Source organism: Halichoerus grypus, chromosome 2 (assembly GCF_964656455.1).
Source record: "Halichoerus grypus chromosome 2, mHalGry1.hap1.1, whole genome shotgun sequence".
Taxonomy (NCBI): domain Eukaryota; kingdom Metazoa; phylum Chordata; class Mammalia; order Carnivora; family Phocidae; genus Halichoerus; species Halichoerus grypus.
This window is the reverse complement of record NC_135713.1, coordinates 152,759,894-152,783,886: the sequence shown is the minus strand read 5'-3', so window position 1 is coordinate 152,783,886 and position 23,993 is coordinate 152,759,894. Positions and strand designations below refer to the sequence as shown.

General features: G+C 48.5%; 2 protein-coding genes and 1 long non-coding RNA gene across 9 annotated transcripts; 2 read left to right on the top strand and 1 right to left on the bottom strand.

Moving 5' to 3' along the window:
- Positions 1-1,045: 1,045 nt before the first annotated feature.
- RPL26 (ribosomal protein L26) lies at positions 1,046-6,190 on the top strand. The gene is made up of 4 exons (XM_036094488.2): positions 1,046-1,192; positions 2,103-2,275; positions 3,395-3,535; positions 6,019-6,190. Exons 2-4 carry the CDS (start codon positions 2,108-2,110, stop codon positions 6,145-6,147), a joined length of 438 nt encoding a protein of 145 aa, XP_035950381.1. The 5' UTR covers positions 1,046-1,192; positions 2,103-2,107; the 3' UTR covers positions 6,148-6,190.
- LOC118537120 (uncharacterized) lies at positions 6,176-7,236 on the bottom strand. Its single transcript, XR_004917955.2, has 2 exons — positions 6,653-7,236; positions 6,176-6,313 (listed from the first exon to the last, which is right to left on the bottom strand). It is a non-coding gene; the product is annotated as an uncharacterized LOC118537120 (long non-coding RNA).
- Positions 7,237-7,403: 167 nt separating this feature from the next.
- Positions 7,404-22,479, top strand: KRABD2 (KRAB domain containing 2). 7 transcript variants are annotated; one of them, XR_013446004.1, is made up of 4 exons: positions 7,404-7,911; positions 9,075-9,860; positions 10,673-13,766; positions 18,612-22,479. XR_013446004.1 is itself a non-coding variant. In XM_036094553.2 (3 exons), exons 2-3 carry the CDS (start codon positions 9,827-9,829, stop codon positions 11,920-11,922), a joined length of 1,284 nt encoding a protein of 427 aa, XP_035950446.1. In that variant the 5' UTR covers positions 7,404-7,911; positions 9,075-9,826; the 3' UTR covers positions 11,923-22,479. The 7 variants fall into 7 exon arrangements, 1 of the variants encoding a protein (XP_035950446.1); XR_013446006.1 differs by having other exon boundaries at positions 10,673-14,907; positions 18,746-22,479; XR_004917975.2 differs by having other exon boundaries at positions 10,673-14,907.
- The last annotated feature ends 1,514 nt before the right edge of the window (positions 22,480-23,993 follow it).

Here is a 23,993-nt window from a genome sequence, read left to right as displayed (position 1 = left end):
TTTAAATCATGAAAACCCATGTTATTTACTGGCTCTACTCTGGCTCCTCAAGGACATGGTTTCTCACTCTTTGACTTGACCCAATGCAGACCTAGAAATTGGGACCATATACAGAAGGGACTGGGAAGAGCCTGCATGGGTCCATCTATAACCTAAGTGTTCTACCTAACTTGCACGAGTTCCTCTCACTTCTCTGTGGCTCAATAACCCCATCTGTATAATGGGAACAATAATACTGCCCAAGTATCACAAGGCTATTTGGATTAAAGGAGTAAACAACGTAAAGTGAGTAGAAGAGTGTCCCCAGGACTCAGCAAGCTCGCTACATCTTACGAATTATCACGAAATGTGTGTCTTCCGTTAGTATGACACCGCATCATTCATTCAATGACAATGCATTTATTCATTCGACAGAAAAGGATCCCCCACCAGGTGCGCGGCCAGGCAAACTGCGGGAGCTCACCCCCCGCCCCCGCAGCCTGCCCCAGCATCCGTTTGCAGGGGAGCGCACCCCGTCCCACGCCCCGCTTCCATCACACCCTGAACCGAAGGACAGCGGGCAGTAACATTCAGAAAGGGGCACAGCTCTCCGCTTGCAAAGGCCTCCTTCCAAGTGTGGTCTCGGGCCGGCACCCTGGGCATCACCTGCGAGCTCGTTAGAAACGCAGGTGCACACCTCCTGACGCGGGGCAGGGACGGATCGCGGGGCGGGGCGGCAGCCAGCTCATCGAAAGACCGGCGCCCTCGATACGCCAGCGCCACGAGCCGTGTCCACCGAGCCGAGGTCCGGCGTCACCCGGCGGCCGCTAGTAAAACCTGCCCTTTCCCGGCGAATGGGGCACCCGCTCCCTCACCACGCCCTCACCACCGGGACAGTCACACCCTGAACAGCCCCCGCCACCAGCCCAGGAACGCCCCTTCCCGGAGCACCCAGGGGCAGAACCCAGATCTCCCCCCCAAGGGAGGCACTAGGCCCTAGAAAAGGCAGTTTTGCAGTTCCTTGCAGTTCCCCTCCATGCCGCGGGGGGACACTAGTCATCAATTTCTTTCCCAGTTTCCTCTTCTCGTTCAAACCCCGCGCCTCTCTCGCGCCAAGAGGTGATAGGTCTCGCGAGATTTCTAGTCCACTTACAGAACCGGAAGTAACATGTGGCTCTCTTCCCTCTTGCGGCCATCGCTGAAGCGGCAGCGGGTGAGTTTTGGCCGTGCCGGCGCGAGAAATCCACGGCCATCCGTTCGGGGGCGCGATGTCTTTTGACCCCAGGGGCCCGATGTTCTCCCGGCGGACGAATAGCACCCAGGGAGAGGGGCCAGGATGGTCTCGACCTGTTTTCCCGCAAGCTTGGGCGCCGCCGAGCCCGGGAAGAGAGGAGGAAAGGGGGTTTGGGAACTCGGTATCGGCTTCTGGAGGGGAAGGGTTCTGTGGGGATGGAGACAAGTCTAGACGGCGTAGTTTCTTAAAGAATGGCCTCGAAATAACTTCCTGGTAAAGCCAGGGAACTTGGAGGCCGCGGTCGCCCAGGAGAAGGCTTTTTGGCCCCGAAATGTGCAGCCCTTCCCAGGCTTGGGGACGAAGGAGCCGCCGATGCATTTTGTAGGGAGCGGAATGTGCTCACACCCGAGTCCGTAGCGTATTGACGTTGGTTGGTCTTTGCAAAGCGTGGTGTTCTGATTGAATAACTGAGTTGTGGGTCTGTTTTGGCTTCACGCATCAGAGATGCGAGCCCCGTCTTGTCTGTCTTATTTCAAGAGTTTGGAGGGTGTGAAGTGAAGCAAGTGTGTTACTGATGGAGAATTTTTTTTTTTTAAGATTTTTTATTAGCACAAGCAGGGGGGAGCGGTAGGCAGAGCAGGAGAGGGAGAAGCAGACTCCCCGCTGAGCTGGGAGCCCTACGCAGGACCCTGGGATCATGCCCTGAGCCACCCAGGTGCCCGGGGAATTCTTTATCCCATAAACAAATAACAGAAAACATTCTGGTAGAACATGACCGTTTCCGTGGGCTTTCCAATCTCTCAAGGTGAAAGTTGCTGTTACCTGTTTGGAAACTGGACGAGATGGTGATCATTTAAGGGTTGACGTGTCTTTTTACTTTTATCTTTAGCCAAAATGAAGTTTAATCCCTTTGTGACTTCTGACCGGAGCAAGAACCGAAAGCGGCATTTCAATGCACCTTCCCACATTCGCAGGAAGATCATGTCTTCCCCTCTTTCCAAAGAGCTGAGACAGAAGTACAACGTTCGATCCATGCCCATCCGAAAGGATGATGAAGTGCAGGTCGGTACCACGTTCGGGTCATCTTGGCGGATGTCCCGCACACCAGACCTGGAAGAGGGATTGCGTTCTGGGAGTGATGCACCTGAGACGTTGCTCCCAGAACAGGAGTGCAAAAGGGAGCTAAAGAATCAAACAGGAAAAAGTATCGATTGTCCCAAGCGTCAGAATGAGGACATAACCAGAAGAAGAGAGGTGGTTCAGAACCAGCACGTTCCTTTGTGATGAGCTTTTTCTCGGTGTGGTTGGTCACCAGAGATGCGTTTGAGGACCAGCTCACTGGGATGAATCAAGACCCAGATACGGAAGCCCTAACCGAACCATCATTTTATATGGTGGTTTTGTGTTTACCAGTGAATAACTTGTCAAATCGATTTAAGTGAAAAGCTCTATACGTGTTTTCCTAGCTGTAGCCTGCAGCTGTTGATTACAAGATTCAGGCAAGTCTCTAAAGCAGCTTGCCTGGCCCTAGTATTTGAGGAGGTTAACGCCCATTTAAATAGAAAACCAGTCCCCAGATAGTGGCGTGGGTTGACAACAGCCATTGGTTGCCTCTGTACTGGTGCCAGATTTGCCCGGTGGTCTCTGTTTTCAAGATCTCTTAATGCGAGAAAATCTGCAGCTGGAAAGAAGCATCTGTGCAGAAGCACTTTTTGTTGCTTCTTGACAAACTGAGGATCACTAGGACTCTGGGGTAGGAAACTTAGACGTTGGGAAAGAATGGTTCCCATACGCACTTGCTGCTGCCCTCTCTGGCACTGGGTTGGACATGTTAATGGGTTGTGGATTTGATCTTGTGGCCTCTGGCTTCCTTTGAGATGGAGTAAAGTTCCTTGTTGTCAACCTGCTACGAAAAGCCAAAGTGGGCTCTTTTGACCTTTTACCAAGCCCACAGCTGCTTGCGGACCACCAGTTGATGGATGCCCTGTCCGTCACTAGATTTATACGGGGACATGGTTTATTGGCAGGTTAAAGCCAGAGGGAATTATTGGAACGTTTCCAGTATTCAAAATTGAAAGGACTTCTGTATCTGATAGAGTGAAGGATGTTTATGTGATTTGTAGCTTTCCTGGTTCCCAAAGTTAATCTTAATATTTCTGTTCTTTTTGAATTTACATTTAGGTTGTGCGAGGACACTACAAAGGTCAGCAGATTGGCAAAGTAGTCCAGGTTTACAGGAAGAAGTACGTCATCTACATTGAACGAGTGCAGCGAGAGAAGGCAAACGGCACAACCGTCCATGTGGGCATTCACCCTAGCAAGGTCGGTGGTGTTGAGAATGCTCGCGAGAAGAGAAGGAAATTACAGGAAGCGTTGGCAGATGTGATTGCTTGTTTGCAGGGTCATGTTATCTTTTTCTCAAAAGCTACCGTGAACAAATCTTAACATCCAGGAAATAGGGTAATTTTCCTATTAAATGGAGCTGGTAGCCTCTTTGCTTTTAGTATTAAAGCCGAGTAAGCAGGGCGTCCAGGTGGCTCAGTCAGTTAAGTGTCCAACTCTTGGTTTTGGCTCAGGTCATGAGATCAAGCCCTCCTTCGGGGCTCCCCGCTCAGCACGGTATGGCTGAGACTCACTTTTCCTCTGCCCCCTCCCACTGTGTGCTGTCTCTCTAGTGCTCTCTTGCTGGCTCTCCCCCCCACCCCCAAAATAAATAAGTAAATCTTAAAAAGATAAAGCCAAGTAATCAGTGTGGCAGCTTTACAACCTTGCAAAGTATTAATGGGGAAAAAAACTGAAGCCCAGAAACTAAGATCTTCTCATGGGTAGTGGTAGTGTTTGAGCCAGGATAGAAAAATCTGGTCTGTTTTCCATAGTACGTACCTGTTTGGGACTTGGATATGAATTCTCTGCTATTTCAGTCTCTTAATTTCTCTCTTCCAATTTCTGAAAGATCTTATGCTGCCATAAATCTGTTTTTTCCGAAGTACGGGAAAGCTGAAGGATCGGTGTGGCAAAATTCCTGCATCTCTTTCACCTGGAATTCACTAGTAATATTTTCCCTACCCCCAGTGGATTACAAGCATCATGACACTTCCCTCTAATTCCTTTAGTATGTGTCTCCTGAGAGCAAGGACTTTGCCGATTTCTAGCCTTCGCCAGTCCTGTGTCTGAAACACCAGTAGATCAGCTGTTGTCCGGGTCACCGATCCAGTGATGGATTCTTAGTCTTTCCGAGGTAGCACAGCATGGGACATAACAGTTTCCTTCGCTGTGGCTCAGTGATCGTCTTCATCTCTTCATTTCAGTCTAAGGACTTCAGGCCTCTAAAGGCAGAGGACTCTAACCCAGACCTCAACACCCAGTTGTCTTATTTTGGATTTCTGATTGATAACCTCAAACCTGATGTGTTCAGACTTACGATTTTGTCCACGGTTTGCCACCATCACGGTGTATGGCAGCTCTATCCTCCCATTTGCTCAGGACAAAAATGCCATTTATTGTTTATATCTCCACCCCACCCACCCACCCACCCCCATTGGCTGGTGCACGTTATACCCAGAATCCCATCTGTTTCCAGTGTGGCCTACAAGGCCTTTCTTGACCCCCTCACCAGCCACTTGTAGACGGCCCCTCTTTGTGACCTAGTCTGCTGGCCGCCTCGCGCCTCCCACAGCCATGCGGCTACTCATTGTGTCTGCTGTTAGCATCACCTGGCCACTTGACAGAATGCCAGATTCTGTTCCCAGCTTTACTGGGGGCAGGATCCAGGGATCTGTTTTAACAAGCTCTCCAGTTGAGTCTTAGGCTCACTTGAAAAACGCGCACCTATAAAACTTCTTTTTAAGTTCTCCTGCCTCTGGACCTTTGTACTTGCTGTACTTTTACCAAAACAATTCTTCACTTTCTTCAGATGTTCACCTTTCTTTTCAGGTGTTTGTCTTTTTTGTTTTCTATTAATGAAATACATTTGACCTAATGTGTAAATTCAAGGTGTGTAAGATGTTAGTTTGGTAGATTTGTATGTAAAAGGATTGGCATTGTAGCGATAATTAGCACTTCTAACATACTACGTAACTATTTTTAGTAGTTGGAGTAACGAAGTTCTGGTCTCTTAGCAAGTTTGATGATTATGAGACATATTGTGTCTATATCACTGCTGCACATTATATCTGTAGGACTTAACGGTTTGTAAGTTTATACCCTTAACATCTGTCCTTTCCGCCATCCCTTACTGACCATTTTATTCTTGTTGTCACAGTGCGACTTTTTACAGTTCCACACGTCCCCAACATCATACAGTACTGGCGTCTGACGTCTGTCACTGTAACACGCTCGAGGTTTCAGGTGTCCGCATGTAGCCTTGTCTCTTGGGCCTTTTTTAATCACCCCGTAGGACTTAGCCCCTGCTCGTCAGCTGTCCTCCCCCATATAGCCCTGTTTCTCTGTGTATCAGAGCCTGACGTACATCCACTTAGTTTTCTCTGTCCGCATACAAAGTACAGGCTCCATGATGGCAGAGATTTTCTCTTTTGGTCGTTTTATGCTGTGTTCCCAGACCTGGTTTAGTGCCCTTTTCCCCTGTTCCTCGCCTTCCTTCATAAGACCTAAATCTACCATCATCTGGAGACCTTTAACAATTAGATTGGTCACAACAAGATCTGTACTGTGGTTTTGTGGGTCGAAGCTACATTACATTCCAACTTGATGATTCTCAAGTAATAGTGGAAACAACAATGTGTATGACTTGGTTGGCTTGTGAAGCTGGTAACTGTAAAGCTTAGAAGTGTTTTGTTTTTCTGCAGGTGGTTATCACCAGACTAAAACTGGACAAAGACCGCAAAAAGATCCTTGAACGTAAAGCCAAATCTCGCCAAGTAGGAAAGGAAAAGGGCAAATATAAGGAAGAAACGATTGAGAAGATGCAGGAGTAAAGTAATCTTATATGCGACTTGAAATAAAAACTGTTAAAACGAAGAGCCTTTACTTCCTGTGCGGTGCTTGGGGAATACCACCTCCCTTCCAGTGGATGGGTTTTCGGGGAGGTCGGTGGCATTTGCTCCCTGGAGGCAGGCTGCCCCGTCCTGTGGCTTGATTCTGCTAAAGAAAAATCCTGTTTAAGTAGAGTGGGTTTTTCCATTTGGGCACCAGCTCTTTAATCATCGAGAGTAACAAAATTCTGAAACTGGGACTGATGGTGGGGTTTTCCCCGTTTTTACAGCAGGCAGCATTAGGGGGACACAGGGCTCGCTGAGAAGGCCCAGATAAAAGCCCTGTGGGCTACTGCCTTGAACCTGCCGTGTTGGGCGACGGCTGTGTAGGGGTGCGTTTGCCGTGCTCCCACGGTTTTCTGCGGAAAAGGGACACTGCTTGTGTAGACGCGAGGAGCCGCTGTGATTTGCAGCAGCGCCTGGACCGCTGTCCCCGGCTGTTCCCTACCGTCTTGGGTGCGCCGCTGCCGCCCGGAGCGGTGCCATCACGCCAAAATCTCAGAGCGGAAATGCTCGGGTTGCAGTTTGAAGTAAGAGATGTTCATCTGGAATGTAGGTTCTCTGGGCTCCCGGACTCCGCAAGCGGGTGCCGTAGCTGGACTCGCTTTAGACGAAGCTGCCAGAGGCAGAGAGGAGACTGCAGCTTCCTCTCTTAACTTTCCAGGCTGCAGGCTTTGCAACAACGTGGGGAAAATCACCGGTTCTACCGCGGGGGGCCGGGGCCAGTGGCTCGCTCCGCGCAGGCCCGCCGCAGGTACCCCCAGCCCCAGGACCGCCCGACGACAGGCGGCGCGGCACCCTCGCGGGACCCCGTCCGGCGCGTGGAGAGGGTGCCGGGCGGCCCGCGGCGTCGGGGGCGGGGCTTCCGGCCGCGCGGAGCGGCTTCCGGTGCGAGCGGCGGCGCCGGCGGGAGGTGTGGCGGCGGCTGGACTCGGGCCAGCGGCGGGGGGGGAGGGGGAGGGCCCCGACGCCGCGGCCCCCGGCGCATCGCCCTCGCCGCCCGGGCCCCCCTCGTCCCCCTGCCGACCGGCCTGGGTTCGAGGACCGCCGGCCCTCCCGCCTCTCCCCGGCCTCGCTCATTGGTTCAGCCCCGAACTGGCCGCCCTCGCGGCGGGGCGGGGAGGGGGGCGCCGAGCCCGCGGGGGTGCGGGGGGGGGCGCCGAGCCCGCGGGGGTGCAGGGGGGGAGGCCACGCACGCCGGGGAGGCGGCTCCCGCAGCAGGTCGCCAGGAGCGGGCGGGCTGTCCGCCGGGAGGTGCGGGGAAGCTCGGCTAAGTGCTTCATCTGCGTTAGCCCCGCGTCTGCGTCAGGAAACCAGGACCTCGCCCCGTTGGGGCCGAGGGAGCCGACGACGCCCCAGTAATTCTGCCCTCCCCGTGCGCGGCCTCGCCGCGGCACCTGTGCGCCGAGTGTCCGCCTGCCGTCCTCTGAGCATCTCTTGCCTCGGCCCTGAATCCCTTGGCCCTCTGAGGGAATACCGCCCGGTAGATGGCTCAGCCCCTACCTGCTAGGCTGCGTACGCCTGAACCAGTCGACTACAAACGCAAAATAAAGTGCTCCAGAGCCCGGGCTCTCCAGAGGACGGAGAGGTGGCAATCGGCTGGAGTCGCTGAATGCAGCAGGAAGGCGGCTGAGCTGAGCCGGGCGGGGTTCGCAAGACCGATGAGAGGACCTTCCAGGTCTGGGACGCCAAAGCGAAGACTCCCAGGTGGGTGAGGAAGGGAGATGGCTCCAGTTTGCTCTAACCAAGGTCCTTTATCAGTTACCCCACCGTCACAGATCGCACCAGGAAACGCAACACGGTTCTTGCATGCTGCTGTGGAACAGGTGTTGAAAACCTAGATAACCGCAGGGATGGGCAGATAAGGCGGACACGTTAGTAGGGCCAGTAGGGCGCTTGGAGACGCTGGGAAACAGGAGAGTGCAGGCTCTTCTAACCAGAGCCGCAACCAGCCAAGCAGCAAAGCTCCCAGGGTGGCCAGGTGCTCCCCAAATCCAAGAAGGTCGGTCAAGATTCTTCTATGAAATCCCCCCATCTGAACGTATAGGTAAATCATTCTCATTCTTCAAAAAACAAACACTGATGGACTAACCAAATAGGTCTGTTAGCTAACTGGCTTTACCCAGCATAGTATAAGGACCGTATCTCATATTAAAGACAGATTTTGCATCTTTTGATTATAAATTATTTCCAGCCTGTCTTCATTCTTTTATAGGATGGAGATGAGGCTTTTCCTTCCTTTGCGGTCCCTCTTTCTCTCTGTCAAATAAGTCTTAAAAATCAATAAATAATTGTGACTAGTAGATGAAACAAACTGGTTTATTTACTGCAGAACTTCTCAGAGCCTTTATTTATTTTTTAAAATATTTTTATTTATTTGACAGAGAGAGTGTACAAGCAGGGGGAGCGGCAGGCAGAGGGAGAAGCAGGCTTCCCGCTGAGCAGGGAGCCCGATGCGGGGCTCGATCCCAGGACCCTGAGATCATGACCTGCGCTCAAAACCAAGAGTCAGACACTTAACCCACTGAGCCACCCAGGTGCCACCTCAGAGCCTTTAAAATGTCCGTTTACACGAGGATCTTGAGCTCAGACTTAAACAGCATTTGCAAACATTCTATTTCTTCAACACTAAAATGTATGTTTTCCAACATAGTTAATTTGGATGTGTTCATTTAACGTAGGTTCTGTTTTTTCCCCTAAAAAGAAAGTCATCAGAAAGTCAGTGGCTTTATAGTCAGCAGTGTCTTAGAATCCAGTGATGCTGAGCACGGGAGTTTGAAGCCTTTTTAACGGAGAACCTTCAGGACCTCAGCTTAACCAAGACTCTTGCTCAGAGCTTTGAAACCTTCTCATCTTTCTCTGCTTCTCAGGATTCTGCCCTGCCCCTCGGCTCTGCATCTGATGGCTGGGATTCCAGGGATCTTGTTTTCCCCCAATTGTTGTTACTCCTGTTATCATCATGTGAACTCTTTCCCTGGCCGCATCACCATCCTACAACCTGGAGTGGTCCTAAGGAATCTCAAGTTGATTGTCAAGTTCACTCCCTGAGGAATTCTCCGATCTTGGTGGAGTGTGGACCATCTGGCGTACCTCTTTTTGGCATGATAATCTCCTGACAAATCTCTTTGCACATAGGTGCAGTTTTTCCATTTCTGGAAACAGACCCTGCCACCTGTATTCAGGGCCATGAGGCCTGTACCGGCAGGTTTCTCCCAGTCTTGGAATACTCAAGTTCACTTGGACTCTCTGCTTTGTTCTGGAAGTATGTGGGCCTCAGCTCAGGCAGGGTCAAAACAGTCTAGGCCTGCAGACCTCCCAGGAGGGCAGAACTTGTTTTCCTCAGCCACGAAGCTGGACTCATCTGGTTGGATAGGAGACCATTTCCTGACTTCTGTTACCTTCCTTGTAATATTCACGTGACTCACATTCCAAGTCAGTTATGCTGGCTGCCTTCATTCCTGGTACCCTCCACTGTCTCTCCCCCAGTCCTGCTGCGGCCGCTCCGTAGCCCAGCCCCAGGAATGGTCCCTGTGGCAGCAGCTGGTGTCATTTCAAGAGGTAGCAACATCTGAGGAGATGACCAAAGATTGGAACTGTTTGAAAGGTCTGCTGCAGGGACACAATGCTGGACAGTTACGAGAACGTGGTCCCTCAGGGTAAGGACTCAGAATCTTCATTCACTAACCCCATGTACCGTCAAAAGGGGAACACTATCATTCAAAAAGTTCCCACTACTTTCTCCTTGATTCTCCTAAAATGAGCACAGACTCTTCAGCCACAAGAAATTAATTATGTTGGGGACACCTGAGTGGCTCAGTCAGTTAAGCGGCTGCCTTAGGCTCAGGTCATGATCTTAGGGTCCTGGGATCGAGTCCCGTATCAGGCGCCCTGCTCAGTGGGGAGCCTGCTTCTCCCTCTCCCCCTGCTCATGAGCTCTCTCTCTCTCTCTCACTCTTTCTCTCAAATAAATAAAATCTTTAAAAAATTAAAAAAAAAATTATGTTGGCTTTTTAGCCTTCCTAACTTCAAGTTCAGAGTTTGCTCTTATCATGTGGTACCTTCCAGCAACATTCTCCCATTTATATTATTTTAAAAGTTACTGAGGGAGGATATTTGTCTACTGCCTTAAGCATTTCCATGTATCCTCTCTCCTATTCAATTGATAAATAAAGACCAGTTAATTAGGTTTCACTTTATGAGCTAACAGTTTCATTTATTCTGTTTGCCTGAAGTCTAAAATTACTACATATTTCTATATCTATCTTAAAATTCTTTTGACCTACTCTGGTTTTGAGCGATCTTAGTTGGCTTTCTAGTTGCTTTATTCTGTTATCGCTTTATACTATGTTATCTTTCTTCTGTGTGGTAGTCTTCAAAAATCAGATGGAAGAATGAGGAACTTCAGAGGGAAGGTCTCCTAGAAGGAATATCGGCGATTTTAACTCTGTTTTCTCTCTCCCTTTCTTAGGCTCCTTCTTACAGTTCTCCACGATGCCCCAGAAAGCTGGAAATGACCCCCCTGGTGTTTCCACTACAAGTGATCTGGAAATGGAGATATATAACATGAGAGAAAAGTTTCTTAAAAGCGTGACAAAGTTAGTAGAAAGCAAAAGTTACAATAGCAAGGTATTTTCCAAAGAGAAGTACTTTCAAACGATAAAGGAAGTCAAAGAAGCTAAGGAAAAGGGGAAGAAGTCCTCGCGTGACTACCGCCGTGCAGCAAAATATGACGTGATCTCTGTGCAAGGCACAGAGAAACTGATAGAGGCGACCCATGGAGAACGGGATCGAATTCGGTATTACGTGCATAAGGAAGAGTTGTTTGATATTCTCCATGATACGCATCTCAATATTGGGCACGGCGGGCGGACACGCATGCTCAAAGAGCTACAAGGAAAATACGGGAATGTCACCAAAGAGGTCATTGTCTTGTATCTGACACTCTGTAAACAGTGCCACCAGAAGAACCCGGTACCCAAGAGAGGTCTTGCCCCCAGGCCCATGGCTTTTAAGGACACTGACTCCAGATGCCAAGTTGAAGTACTTGACATGCAGTCAAATGCCGATGGTGAGTTCAAGTTTATTTTATATTACCAGGACCACTTGACCAAGTTTATTATTTTACGGCCGTTAAAAGCGAAGCAGGCCCATGAGGTGGTCAGTGTCCTATTGGACATTTTCACGATTCTTGGTACACCTAGCGTGTTAGACTCTAGCAGTGGCGTGGAGTTCACAAACCAGGTTGTTCATGAGCTCAATGAAGTATGGCCGGACCTAAAGATGGTCTGTGGTAAGCAGCACCCTGGCCAGGGCCTGGGCTCCCTGGAGCAAGCCAGCCGTGACGTCAAGAACATGATAAATGCCTGGATGCAGAGTAACCGCTCACGTCGCTGGGCCGAAGGCCTGAGATTCATGCAGATGGTGAGGAATCAGCTGTTTGACATGTCCTTGCAGCGAAGTCCATACGAAGCAATGTTTGGTTTTAAGGCTAAACTCGGGCTGTATTCCTCAGACTTACCCCGGGAAACTGTGGCTGTCTTACAAACAGAGGAGGACCTGGAAATTGCCGAAGAACAGCTAGAAAGTAGCCTTTGGATCAGGCAGGAAGAAAGGACTGAGGTTGGAGCAGACAGATCTGATATGGATGAGGACCTCGATCCCACCGCTCCGGAAGCTGCAGAGCCCAGCACCTCACAGGGGGCCCTCTTCTGCTGGTGACCAGGCCATCTGAGAAATGCTGCCAAATTCCCTGGGGAAAGGAACGTGAAGGCTGGACTCTCCCATCGGTCAAATTGTCCATGGCAGTCCTTGCTCAAAGGGGAAAAACGGGTCGGGTCTGTGACCTGGGGCCACCATGACAAACGACCACAACTTTGGCAGCCTAGAACAGCAGGAATTTATTCTCTCATCGTTCTGGGGGCCAAAAGTTCAGAATCAGGGTGTCAGCAGGGTTTGCTCCTTCTGGGGGCCCTGAGGAAGAGTCCATTCCATGCCTCTCTCCTTTCTCTGGTGGTTGCTGGCAATCCTTGGCTTGTACAAGTCCAGTCTCTGCCTCGTCTTTCTGTGGGTCTCCACATGGCCTTCTCCCCTCTGTCTCAGTGTGTGTTCTCCTTTTCCATCTCTTAAAAGGACACTATTGGATACCAAATCCATGTCATTGAGTTTAAGGCCCACCCCAGTCGAGGATGATCTCATCTCGAGAGCCTCCCCTTAATTATATTTGCAGAGACCCTTTTTCCAAGTGAGGTCAGATTCGCAGGTATTGGGGGTTTGGCCCTGGGCATATCTTTCTGGGGGACAGAGTTCTACCAACTACCGTCAGAAGAGGAGTATATTTGCCTGCAGAACATGAACTGATGGGGTCTGAAGTGTATAGAGCTGGTGGTGGTGCCCTCCACATATCTACCACGCATTCCTTCTGCCAAATCCTGCTCCTCAGACAACATCCCCAAAATTGGGAGCATCAGAGGAAAAGATGTAGATGAAGGACCAGTAACAAGAAAAGAGGTTGGTCCAGCATACCCTGGAGACTGGCCACCTCGGCACCTGCACTCTATTTCCTGCTTCAAGAAAAACTGTAGGTGCCATCCCTGCTCTCAGAACGGCATGCCTAGGGAATGGTGTGACCTGCCTGGAACATATTTTAAAAGTTGGCCAGAATTAAGACATGGCTGGGATTTGGGTCTGAGTCTGCCAGTTGTCTCTGCCTCAAGAATAGAAAAGCATGTCTTTCTGGAAGAGGTCAGTGCATTCCAGGAAATGACCAGTCACCAGAGACTCTGGAGCAAGGGGCAAATACGGGCCAGAGGTCCCTGCTCCGGCCAGAGAAGACTAGAGCAAGGGCCAGTCTGGGTCATGGTTCAGGGTAAGAAGAACTGACCTGGCCAAGGAGAAGGATAATGCCCTGGGTCTGTGTACTGCTGTGTTCCCACGGCCTAGACGAATGCCTAGCCTTTCGGAGGTGTTCAGTAAGGATTTGTCATGGGAACGAATGGTTCTGCAGAGATGGGCACAGGAAGGAGAGGGGCCTGGTCTTTATTCCCCCATGCACCCTTCCCGCATATCCTGGAGCCATCCAAAGCCCATACTGGTGGCCCCTCAAGCCGGTTTCCTCCTCCATAAGGGGCAGGACCTACCCCTACCACCTACAGAGGGCGAGACACTGCCTGCTTCCCAGGGTGGTTGTGAGAACTCGTGAGAGAATGTGAAGGCCTTTGTCTAAACACTGAAGTTCTACCACGTGAGTTGTCCTTGCTACCAGCGGGGCCCGTCTCCCACGTGAAAGCTGGAGGCCTCTGCCCTTCCTTTGCTGGTTAAACAGTGTTGCAGGGCGGCTACATGATTATTATTAGGAAGGAGGTGATCGCACCTTCCACCTTGTTTCGGGGGGCCACAGTCTTGCTCCATCCTTGGCCGGGACCTCACTCTGCATTGCTCCTTTGTCACCTGGCAGGGTCTCTCGGAGGCCCGGCTCGACCGTTGTTACCCACCCTCATGCTGACCTACCACCTCAGGGTCGCCGGGCAGACCAGGAACCGCATCATGGACCTTGCGGGTGAGAGGTGAGATGAGGCTCAGCATCTGCGCCTTCCCCGGGGAGGGGCTACAGATAACCCAGGTTTCCTGAGCTGCTGCATCGCCACTCTTCCTTCCCCTCTTACTTCGTAATATTGGTGGTGGGAGAGTTAGAGGTGGACACCAAGACCCAGCGTGGCCTTACTCTGTGTTTCAGCATCTGGAACAGAGGCTATTGGGGCACCACCAGATGCTTTCAGGGTCGGATGTGGTTTGTGTGTGAAACTTAAAACAATCACCACCGTCACTCTCAAAACGAGATTGCATATACACCTCTTGAAAACTTGGAAAACCCGGCCACGCCAGGCCCACGTCTTTGCATTGCAACAAAGGCCTGGAGCTCAGTGGTAGCCCCCAGGGGGCAGTATGCGCATGTCCTCCAGGCGGCCACCGTCTGGCCACGCAGAATCCGTGCATGTGCGTTTCTGTGGCCCGTTGCTGAAGAAAGGCACTGTGAAGTCATAATATGAACCAAGGCCAGAAACCGACCTCTGTTATCTTTAAGAATTTATGATGAAAGTGGCATTCCACATCAGCGGGAGGGGTGGTATTAGTTAATGGTGCTAGATCAGTTAGCTGTCCATCAGGGAACACGAAGTCTGATTCCTAAAGAAGAAATGGAAGTATAAAAATATTGGGGAAAAATGGGGGGATTGTCATGATCTTGGAATGGAGAAAGCCTTCCTAAGCACTACATGAAATTCAAAAGCCATAAAAGAAAAGGCTGATATACTTGCCCTCATGAAAATTTTCAAATATCTATGGGAAATACTGCCGTTTAAAAAGTGAACAAAGATAAGTGACATTGGGAGAAAATATTTGCAACATCTAAAACATCCTAATTTTTAAAAAGGATGCTTACAAATGAATAATGGGAAGAACAGCCAATAGAGAGCAAACAGAGGCTACCCACAGAAGGAAAAGAAACGGGTAGTCAATGCTTCACGTGCCTGCGTGCACCTGTGGGTGATCGAAGAACCCTGGGCTTGTCATCAGAGCAGGGCTCTCCGTTTCAATGAAACACACTCAAGTTATTTGAGAATCTTAATGTTCTCCATCGTGCATGTAGGAGAAGAGACACGGGCCTAGTGAGCCTGTCTTGATTGAACAAACCTTACTGATAAGGAGGTACAGTGATTGCTACATTATTTTCAAGACAGCTGTATTAGTTTCCTGGGGCTGCCCCCAACAAACTGGGGGGGCCGAAAGAACAGAAATGTATTGTGTCACAGTTCTGGAAGCCAGAAGTCTGAGATCAAGGTGTCCGCAGGGTTGGCTCCTTGCCAGGGCGCTGGGGAGACTTCCGTGCCCCTCATAGCTTCTGGAAGCCTCAGGTGTCCTTGGGCTTGCAGATGACATTCTCTCCATGTCTTCGCATCTGTGTGTGTCTGTGTGTCTGTGTGTGTCTGTGTCTGAATCCGTGTCCAAGGGTCCCCTTCTAAGAAGGACCCCATCATGTTGGATTAGGGCCCACCCTAGTGATGTCATTTCAGCTTGATCGTCTGCATCCTTATTTGGCAATAAGGTCACATTCAAAAGTACTGGGAGGTATACCTTCAACATCTTTTTTGGGGGGGTGGATCCACCCCCCCAAAAAAGATGTAGGGGATACAGTTCAACCCAGAGCAGCAAGCAATCAGAAGGACAGTTTATTTTCAGAGGTAATTTTTATGCGGTGTAGCAACAATTTCTAAAGTCTTGGGAGACTTAACAAAATCCCAAATAACACTTGCAAGAGCAGATTATATTAACAGAAAACAAACAAAAAAAAATTGGTACCAGTTACAAACGTTCATGCAAATCTTCGTTTTACTCAGAAGCAAACTGTGTTAAGAAAGATCTTGATACCTTGTCCTACTGGATCATTTGGCTTAGTTTTAATGATGTGGAATGACATCTACCCCCACATCTGTCAGCGGGAGTGTTGCCACATCTTTCCTAGACTCCCTTTGTGACTTATTGGAGACTTGCATTTTTAGGGCTAATCTCTAGAATTCTGTTAGGAGGCCCATGGAGTTCAATTTTACTAGAATACAATGGAGAGCGGGCTAACAAAGACTTTACTCAACAGTGAGGGAAGGAGTCTGTAGAATCTTTCTTCCACGGACCTCAAGCACTGCCTCTTGCATGTACACACCTGTAACCTTGACCGTCCCCTGAACTCCAAGCTCATCTGCGAGATGGAGCTGATGATAACCCCAGCCTCAGGTGGTGACCGCACCTGGTACTACCATAGTGACCACCAAGTAAGGTATAGAATTGTCGAATCCATATGTTGTACACCCGAAACTAGTGTAGCATTGTATGTTGATGACGCTTCGATTAAAAAAAGCATTTGTTGAGTAATAATCCCCACCTCCCAGAGCTGTGATGAGGTTTATGGGAGGGGGGCGTATGTATGGGTGTTGATCAGTGCCCAGCCCTTGCGCCCCCGGCCCTCTGCCTGTTCTCACACACAGCATTGTGCTCAGCCACAGCCCGCCCCGGTGTGCTGGGTCAGGACATGCTCAGCCCGTCAAGGTTGAGTGCGCCGCTGCCATTCGCCTACCCTCGGAGTTCAGAAGTGCAGTGGAAAGAGCTACTCTGGTCCTCAAATACACTTCTGCTTTTTTGTGGGGGTTTATAGGGGATTTTGTGAGGTGGTTTTCTTACAACGTTTGCTTTTGGCGGTAGGAACATCTGACATGAGATCTACCCTCTTATCAAATTTTTAAGTATATAATACAGTATTGTTAACTATAGGCAAAAATGTACAGATGTCTAGAATTTAGTCATCTTGCATAACTGAAACTTTATACCCACTGAATAGCAGTCCCCCATTTCCCCTCCCCCTAATCCCTGGCAACCACCATTCTGCTTTCTGCTTCTCTGTGTTTGACTATTTTGGATTCCTCATAGGACCAGAATCCTGCAGTATTTGTCCCATGTGACTGGTTTATTCACATAATGCCCTCAAGGTTCATCCACATGGTCACATGTAGCAGGGTTTCCTTCTTTTTTGAGGCTGAATAAACCATTGTGGGCACATAGTACATTTTCTTTATCCACCCATCCATCAATGGGGTATGTGAGTAGCTTCCACGTCTTGGCTCTTGTGAATAATGCTGCAGTGAACACAGGAGTGCAAATATCTTTCCAAGATCCTGATTTCAACTTGGGGAAATGTGTAGGAGTGGGGTTGTTGGATTATATGATATATCTATATTGAATTTTTTTTTTTTTAGGAACCTCCATACTATTTTCCATAGTGGCTGCACCATTTTGCATTTCCCCCAACAGTATGCGAGAGTTCCTGTTTCCCCACATCCTCACCAACACTTGTTACCTTTTGGGTCTTATCGATAACGTTCCTAACAGGTGTGACGTGGTATCTCATTGTGGTTTTCATTTGCATTTCCCTGATGACTAATGATGCTGAACATCTTGTCATGTGCCTGTTGACCATTTGTATGTCTTCTTTGGAGAAATGTCTATTCAGTTCCTTGGCCTATTTTTAAATTGGGCTATTTGGGTTTTTTGGTGGTAGTGTTTGGGGTGGTGGGGTTTTTTGTTTTTGTTTTTTTGTTTTTTTGCTTTGAGTTGAAGGAACTCCTTATATTTTTTGGATGTCAACCCTGTATCACTTAAATGGTTTGCAAATATTTTCTCCCATTCCATAGTTTGCCTTTTCACTGTGTCCTCCACTGTGCAGACACTTTTTGGTTTGATGTAGTCCCACTTGTCTCTTTTTGCTTTTGTTATCTGTGCTTTGATGTCATACCCAAGAAATCACTGCCAAGACCAATGTCATGAAGCTTTTCTCCTGTGTGTTCTTCTAGGAGCGTTATAGTTACAGGTCTGAACATTTATGTATTTAATCTATTCACTTCTGCTGTTAACAGAGCGGGGAGAAGCTTATTTTCCAGCAAGGTATTCCAACCCTCATGTGACAGTGCTTGAAACACTAGAAAGAGCTACACAGATGCTAATGGTACATGCCATGAGTTACCCTCCCAAAGGTCACCAGGGGACCCCCACTTCCTAGCCCATGGCTCCTGCTCAGTCCTAATCCATCTTGACTTCTTTGGGATGTTAAATCCACGTCAACTCTCATCCCACCTTCTTTTTTGTTTCCATGAAATGGAAATCTAGTGGGTTTTGTCCTACTTAGGACCACTCATGCATTCCTCCCTCGCTGCTACTCTCCCCCTCCTCCACTGAGATACTGTGTTCTGAGAACCTGGTTTTATTGTTCCCCTTTTCCTCATCCTCGACCATTTTTTTCTAGTCTGTGTCAACTGAAAGACTTGTGTGTGCAGAACTCCCTCAACCCCCTCCCCAGCTCCAGTCTTCACACTAGTTATGGCCTTCTCAGGGCCAGTAATCACCCCAGACATGCTGGAAAAGGTAAACTGAGGCACGTTAGCATTTGGAAGAGCCTGTTGGCACAAACATCGATTTGAATTGAGCAATGTTGACCCCAAAGTGGTTAGGAGTGCTCACCTGACAGGAGCTGGGGCAAGGTTTTTGCAGGAAGTCACTGAAGCAAAGCAAGGCAATTATTTGATTGGTTATCGCTTAAGCAGTCACCTTATTTAAGAAAGCCTAGTTGGCTGCTTGTGATGGGTTGTTCTTAAGTTTCACTTGCCTTGTACACCCGAAGTCTGGCCTAAGTTTTGGTTTGCTTATGTAGACTACCACAGTGTTAGCGCCACCCCAGTCTAATGGCCTCCTTATTCGAATACTTTAACGATACCCTCTGTGTTCCCAAATTCTATTAATGGCACCACGGGATCACCTAAGGCACTAACCTCAGTCATCCTCAATAACTCATTCTTCCTCACTGGCTGCAGGCAATCATTGGCAGATGATGTCATTCCCTAGCAGTGGCGTTACATTTTCCAAGCATGGATGTGACCTCTATCTATAATGCATGCCCTTCTAGACCTTCATCAAGAGATGGGGTTTGTCATCTCCTTGAACCTAGATAGACCTGCGTTCCTGCCTTCACCAACAGAGTACAGAAGAAGCCGTGATATTTGTCTTTGGAGATTAAGTCACAAGAATACCACCTCACTGTTTTTGGAATGCTCATTCTTGGAACCCAACCACCATGCTGTCAGGAAGCCTAAGCTTTCCCTGTGGAGTGACTCACTTGGAAAGGAACCAATGCCTCCAGCCCTCAGCTCTTCACCAACAGCCAGAACCAACTTGCCAACCATGTGAGTAAGCCATCTTGGAAAGCAGACCCTCCAGCTCCCAGTTGATCTTCCCCAGATGATGCTGTACACAACAGAGATAAGCCCTGGCCAAATCACAGATTCCTGTGAAAAATACATGGTTGTAGTTTTAAGCTACTAAGTTTGTGGGTGGTTTGTTATGCAGTAACAGATAACTGATACCCTAACTCTGAAATGTCTCTTAAATCTATTACCATCTCGGGGCGCCTGGGTGGCTCAGTCGGTTAAGCGGCTGCCTTCAGCTCAGGTCATGATCCCAGGGTCCTGGGATCGAGTCCCGCATCGGGCTCCCTGCTCTGCGGGGAGCCTGCTTCTCCCTCTCCCTCTGCCTACTTGTGTTCTCTCTCTATCTCTCTGTCAAATAAATAAATAAAATCTTTAAAAAAAAAAAATCTATTACCATCTCTCCATTTCCCTAAGTCAGGCGCCCATTATCTTGCTTAAATTGGGAGACAATCTGCCTCATGAATCTGTGGAAGCAAAGCTCTGCTCACAATAATAGTAAGCACCACTGAATGCCGATTTATCTTCAATGCTAAGGTGCTTTGAATTTATTCTGTTATTTAATCCTTACAATCCTACAAAGTGGTTTGAAGCTGAAGAAATAAGTTTAAGTAGCACAGCAACTTGACTTAATTTCTCTCTTTTACAGAGGAGGAAATGTTGCTCGGAAAGGGCATCTAGCCCAAGATCCAAACCCAAGTCTTTCTAAGTCCAAGGTCAGCTCTTAACAACCACCTTTCTTGCCCACGAATTTCTAGTGGTGCCTGTTGCTCATGGGAAAATGGCTTAACCCTGACTCCAAACTTGATATGCAAGTTGGCACACTGTGTGGTCCTGACTCGTGCACAATGAGCAGCTTCGGTTCTGTGTGTGGCCTCAGGGCTAGACATGTGAATTTTTCCATTACACTTGCAGTAGGGAGAGAGTCAGGCCATCAGCCAATCTAGGCTCTTGCCAGAATCACTTATACTTGCCAAGACTTGGTTCCCCCAACCAAAACCAGATGATTGAACCAGCCCATCTGAGAGTGCTCTTCCTGCTCTCTGTGTAATGTGGAAACTGTCCTCTTGTACTTTCGCGCTTCCTGCCTCTCCTAGGACGCCCACGCCGAAGCTCCCCAGCAGGGCTCATGTCCCCGCTTCCAAGAAGGTGAGAGAAGATGGGAGGCTCAGAGAATGATGCCTTTAGCGAAAGTTCTCCATCTACCACTTTATCAGAACTAGCTTTATGTTGTGGAATAAAATCTGCTTTTCTGCAGCTCTAGGAGAAGAAGGGACATTTTTCTTCTGATATTTCTGAGATGCTGTTCCCAGTGGTTTTATGAAGCTAAGCATTGGCGTGCTCTTGAGTTGGCACCAAGAGGAGCAAGGGAAGGTGCCTGAGAACCGGACACACGCTTGCTTCCCAGTTGTGTTACGTGCCTTTGAGACATGAGAGCAACAGACCATTAAGGCATGGTTTGCCAACGCCAAGTTCAGTCACCGCGCAGGCTAATTACCTCGGCCCAGTTACCTTAACCTTTTCCAGTTCCGTGGCTTTGGGTTGTAGTATTTGAAAGGGCGGGGGGTTGAGGAGTTTGTTTTTAAATGCTATTTACACATCTTTCTGCTTGACTTGTGGATATCTTACAGAAATTGGTTTAAAACCTGAGGTAGTTTTAAATATGAAAGAGCAAGAGTCCTCCCCAGACTCTGGTTCAAAAAGTTAACCAATGGCAGAAATTGGTTTGTCCCTGGAAGCTTCTTCTGAATTTTGTCCAGAATTCTATCCCTTTGAAATTATTGAAACGTGGTTTCTCTTTTAGTTCCTGGTTCCTTTTATTGTTTTTATCTTGGCGCTAATCTTTGTTTACCCAGGTTCTGACATTTTTACCCCAGAATTAATTACCCCAGATGGTCTGCTCTCCTGTGTTTTCCAAGCAAACAAAGTGGGCAGGAAATAAGAGTTTCCTGAGCAAATTGGCCTTCCGTTTTAGTATGAGACTTTGCCTTTCAGAAGCTTGCTTATTTTATGTCTACTTTTTCTATTTATAATTGATTAAAGATTTTTTTCATTTGGATCTAATTAGATTTTACCTTTTCCCATCTAAAACGTAGTCCTAATATTTTGCATTTCGCTTCCCTGAGTTTCCTTCGTAGAATCCACTGTTCTGTTTCATTTGAACTGTGACATCCTTTTTGTTGACCAGCTCCTTGCTCAGAATAGCTTCTCCACACCTGGAACTTTGGCCTCGATTTCTTCTCACTTTTAGGCACTTCCCTTGACAGGACAGTGTGCGTGAGCAGCAGATGAGCTCTTGTGAGCCTTGCCTCTTGGCATTTTGCACAGATAGGTCCCTCCTAACTTTGGTGAGTCATCCAACAACCAGATGTTTGCTTCTCTTCCCGCTCCGCTCCACCTCAGCCCTGAGCGTGCTGTTCCCTGAAGGACAGCTCCTCTCTTTCTGCCATTCTGCAAGCAGGAATCCTGGAAATGGCCACCTTAAGTGCAGGGACTGACAGTAGGATCTTCCCTCTGCATGTAACCCAGATCACCAGTAATAACCCAGTCCCAGAACACCGCCCCTCCACCTGAACCGGGGTTGGGCCAGGCTAGACACCTGGGAGCTGCCCCTCCCATTGCAGTCACTTTCTGTATCTGGATGAGAGCCTCCCCGAAATCTGTCATCAGGCTTGGCTTTTCCTCTCCCATCTCCCCTCACACCCCCACTTCTCTGGCCCCTCGCTTCCATCCATTCAGTCAATGTCCATAGAAAGCAGCTTTGTGCCAGGCATGCTGGTCTGCGGAGGCGCCACAAGCCCCCGATCTTGGCAGTGTGCTCTCTGCTGACCCAGGGGCACAGCAAAGACTTCTCAGTCGGTACCGGGGGGCTCCGTGAAGGCCCCGCACAAAGGCCACTGAAGCTGAGTGTGGAAAGCGGGTTTGCGGCTCACCCGTGAACATTCTCCATTCTGCCTACTTTGTATCAGAGGACTTCTCGCAGGGGAGACAAGCTTGGCGGGATCATCAGCAGAAAACCCTAGCAGACACCACCTTAACCCAGTGATCAAATTAACATCCCCAGCATTTGTACGACCCAACGTTTCTGCGACGTTTCTACCCAAAACGCGTTACGTGAATCTAATTATGAAGAAACAAGAGATAAACCCAGATTGAGGGCCATCCTACCAAACAGCTAGCCTGCGCTCTTCAAAAAGGTCCAAGGTGTGAAAGACAAAGACTGAAGGAAATAAAAGAAAGACGAAGGAACTGTCCCAGTTAAAGTAGGCTAAAAAGACATGACAACTGAATGCAGTGCATGATCCAGAACTTTCTTTTGTCATATTGGACATCGCTAGGACGATTGGCAAAATCTGATTATTGCCTGCAGATTACAGTGTTGTTTTATTCAATGTTAATTTCCTGATTTTGAGAATTGTTCTGTGGTTATGTAAGAGTTTTTAGGAAATACACATTAGCGTATCTGAGGGTAAAGGGGCATCATGTCTGTAATTTATTTTCAAGTGGTAGTAGAGAAAAAAAAGTGTGTGTGTGTGTGTGTGTGTGTGAATAGAGAGGCTGGCAGAGATAAATCAAATGTAGTCATGTTAACATTTGGGGAAATCTGAGTGAAGAGTATAAAGGAATTGTTTATACTGCTATAACAACTTTTCTATAAGTCTGAAATGTCTAAAAAAATTGTTTTAGGGGCGCCTAGGTGGTTCAGTCGGTTAAGCGTCCAACCCTTGGTTTTCGCTCAGGTCGTGATCTCATGGTTGTGGGATTGGGCCCCGTGTCAGGCTCCGCACTCAGCGGGGAGTCTGCCTGAGAGTCTCTCTCCCTCTCCCTCTGTCCCTTCCCCCGTGCATGTGCTCTCTCTCTCTCTCTCTAAAATAAATAAATCTTTAAAAAAAAAAAATTAAAAAAAAAAATCTTTAAAAAAAAAAATTTTTTTAAGAATTGGTAGGTCCCACCAAAGAGGACAGACAGTTTTGCCTTTTTGTGACCAGTCCCTTAGGCTTCAGGACCTGTGAGCATGGTAGTACAAGGCAGTAACTCACAGTGTGCTCTTGGGCCCGCACAGGTGGGTTTCCATGAGAGCAAGACTCTCTGTCATCCAGGCCTGGCATCCCATCCCCCATGTTGCAATCCCAAAAGGTGACTGGAAGCCCCCAGGCCCTGTGCCATTTCCCCCTCTGGACACAGGCATATCCCAAGGATTCAGGAGAATATGGCATCTGACAAATCCCTACGCAGCTACATAGATGGAGCCAGACTCCTCCCAGGTACCTACAGTTTCTATCTCACCAGCTGGCTTCACCCCAAACAGTAGTCCCCCATTAGCTGAATCCTTTGACGACATTCCTTTCTGCAAAACAGGGGTTCTTAGCCTGTTTCTGTCTAATGGTCCATGGAGGCAGAAAATTATGAGGCTTGTGTTTTCTCCATTGTAGCAAATTAAACTCTATATTCTCTCTGTCTTGGCACTTGGTAGGTTTTTTTGTTTTTTGTTGTTGTTTTTAATCATAGACTTAATATTTGAGAGCAGTTTTAGACTCACAGCAAAACTGAGCACAAAGTACACACAGTCCCCAGGTATCCCCCCACACAGACACGCATGCGTAACCACCTCCCGACATCAACATCTGGCGCCAGTGAGGTATGCTTGTGACAGTAAGACAACAGGACACATCATTGTCCCCCAAAGCCCATAGTTTGCATTAGGGTTCACTCTTGGTATTCTATATCCTGTGGGTTTTGACAAATGTAAAACGACATGTATCCACCTTTATAGTGTGATACGGAACAGTTTCACTGCCTGGTAGTCCCCTGCACACCCACCTATTTTTCCCTCCCTCCCTACTCCCAAATGCCTGGCAACCACTGATCTTTTCACTGATCCCATAGTTTTGCCTTTTCTAGAATGTCATATGCTTGGAACGATACAGTATGGAGCGTTTTCAGACTGGCTTCTTTCACCTGCCAATATGCATTTAAGTTTCCTCCCTTTCT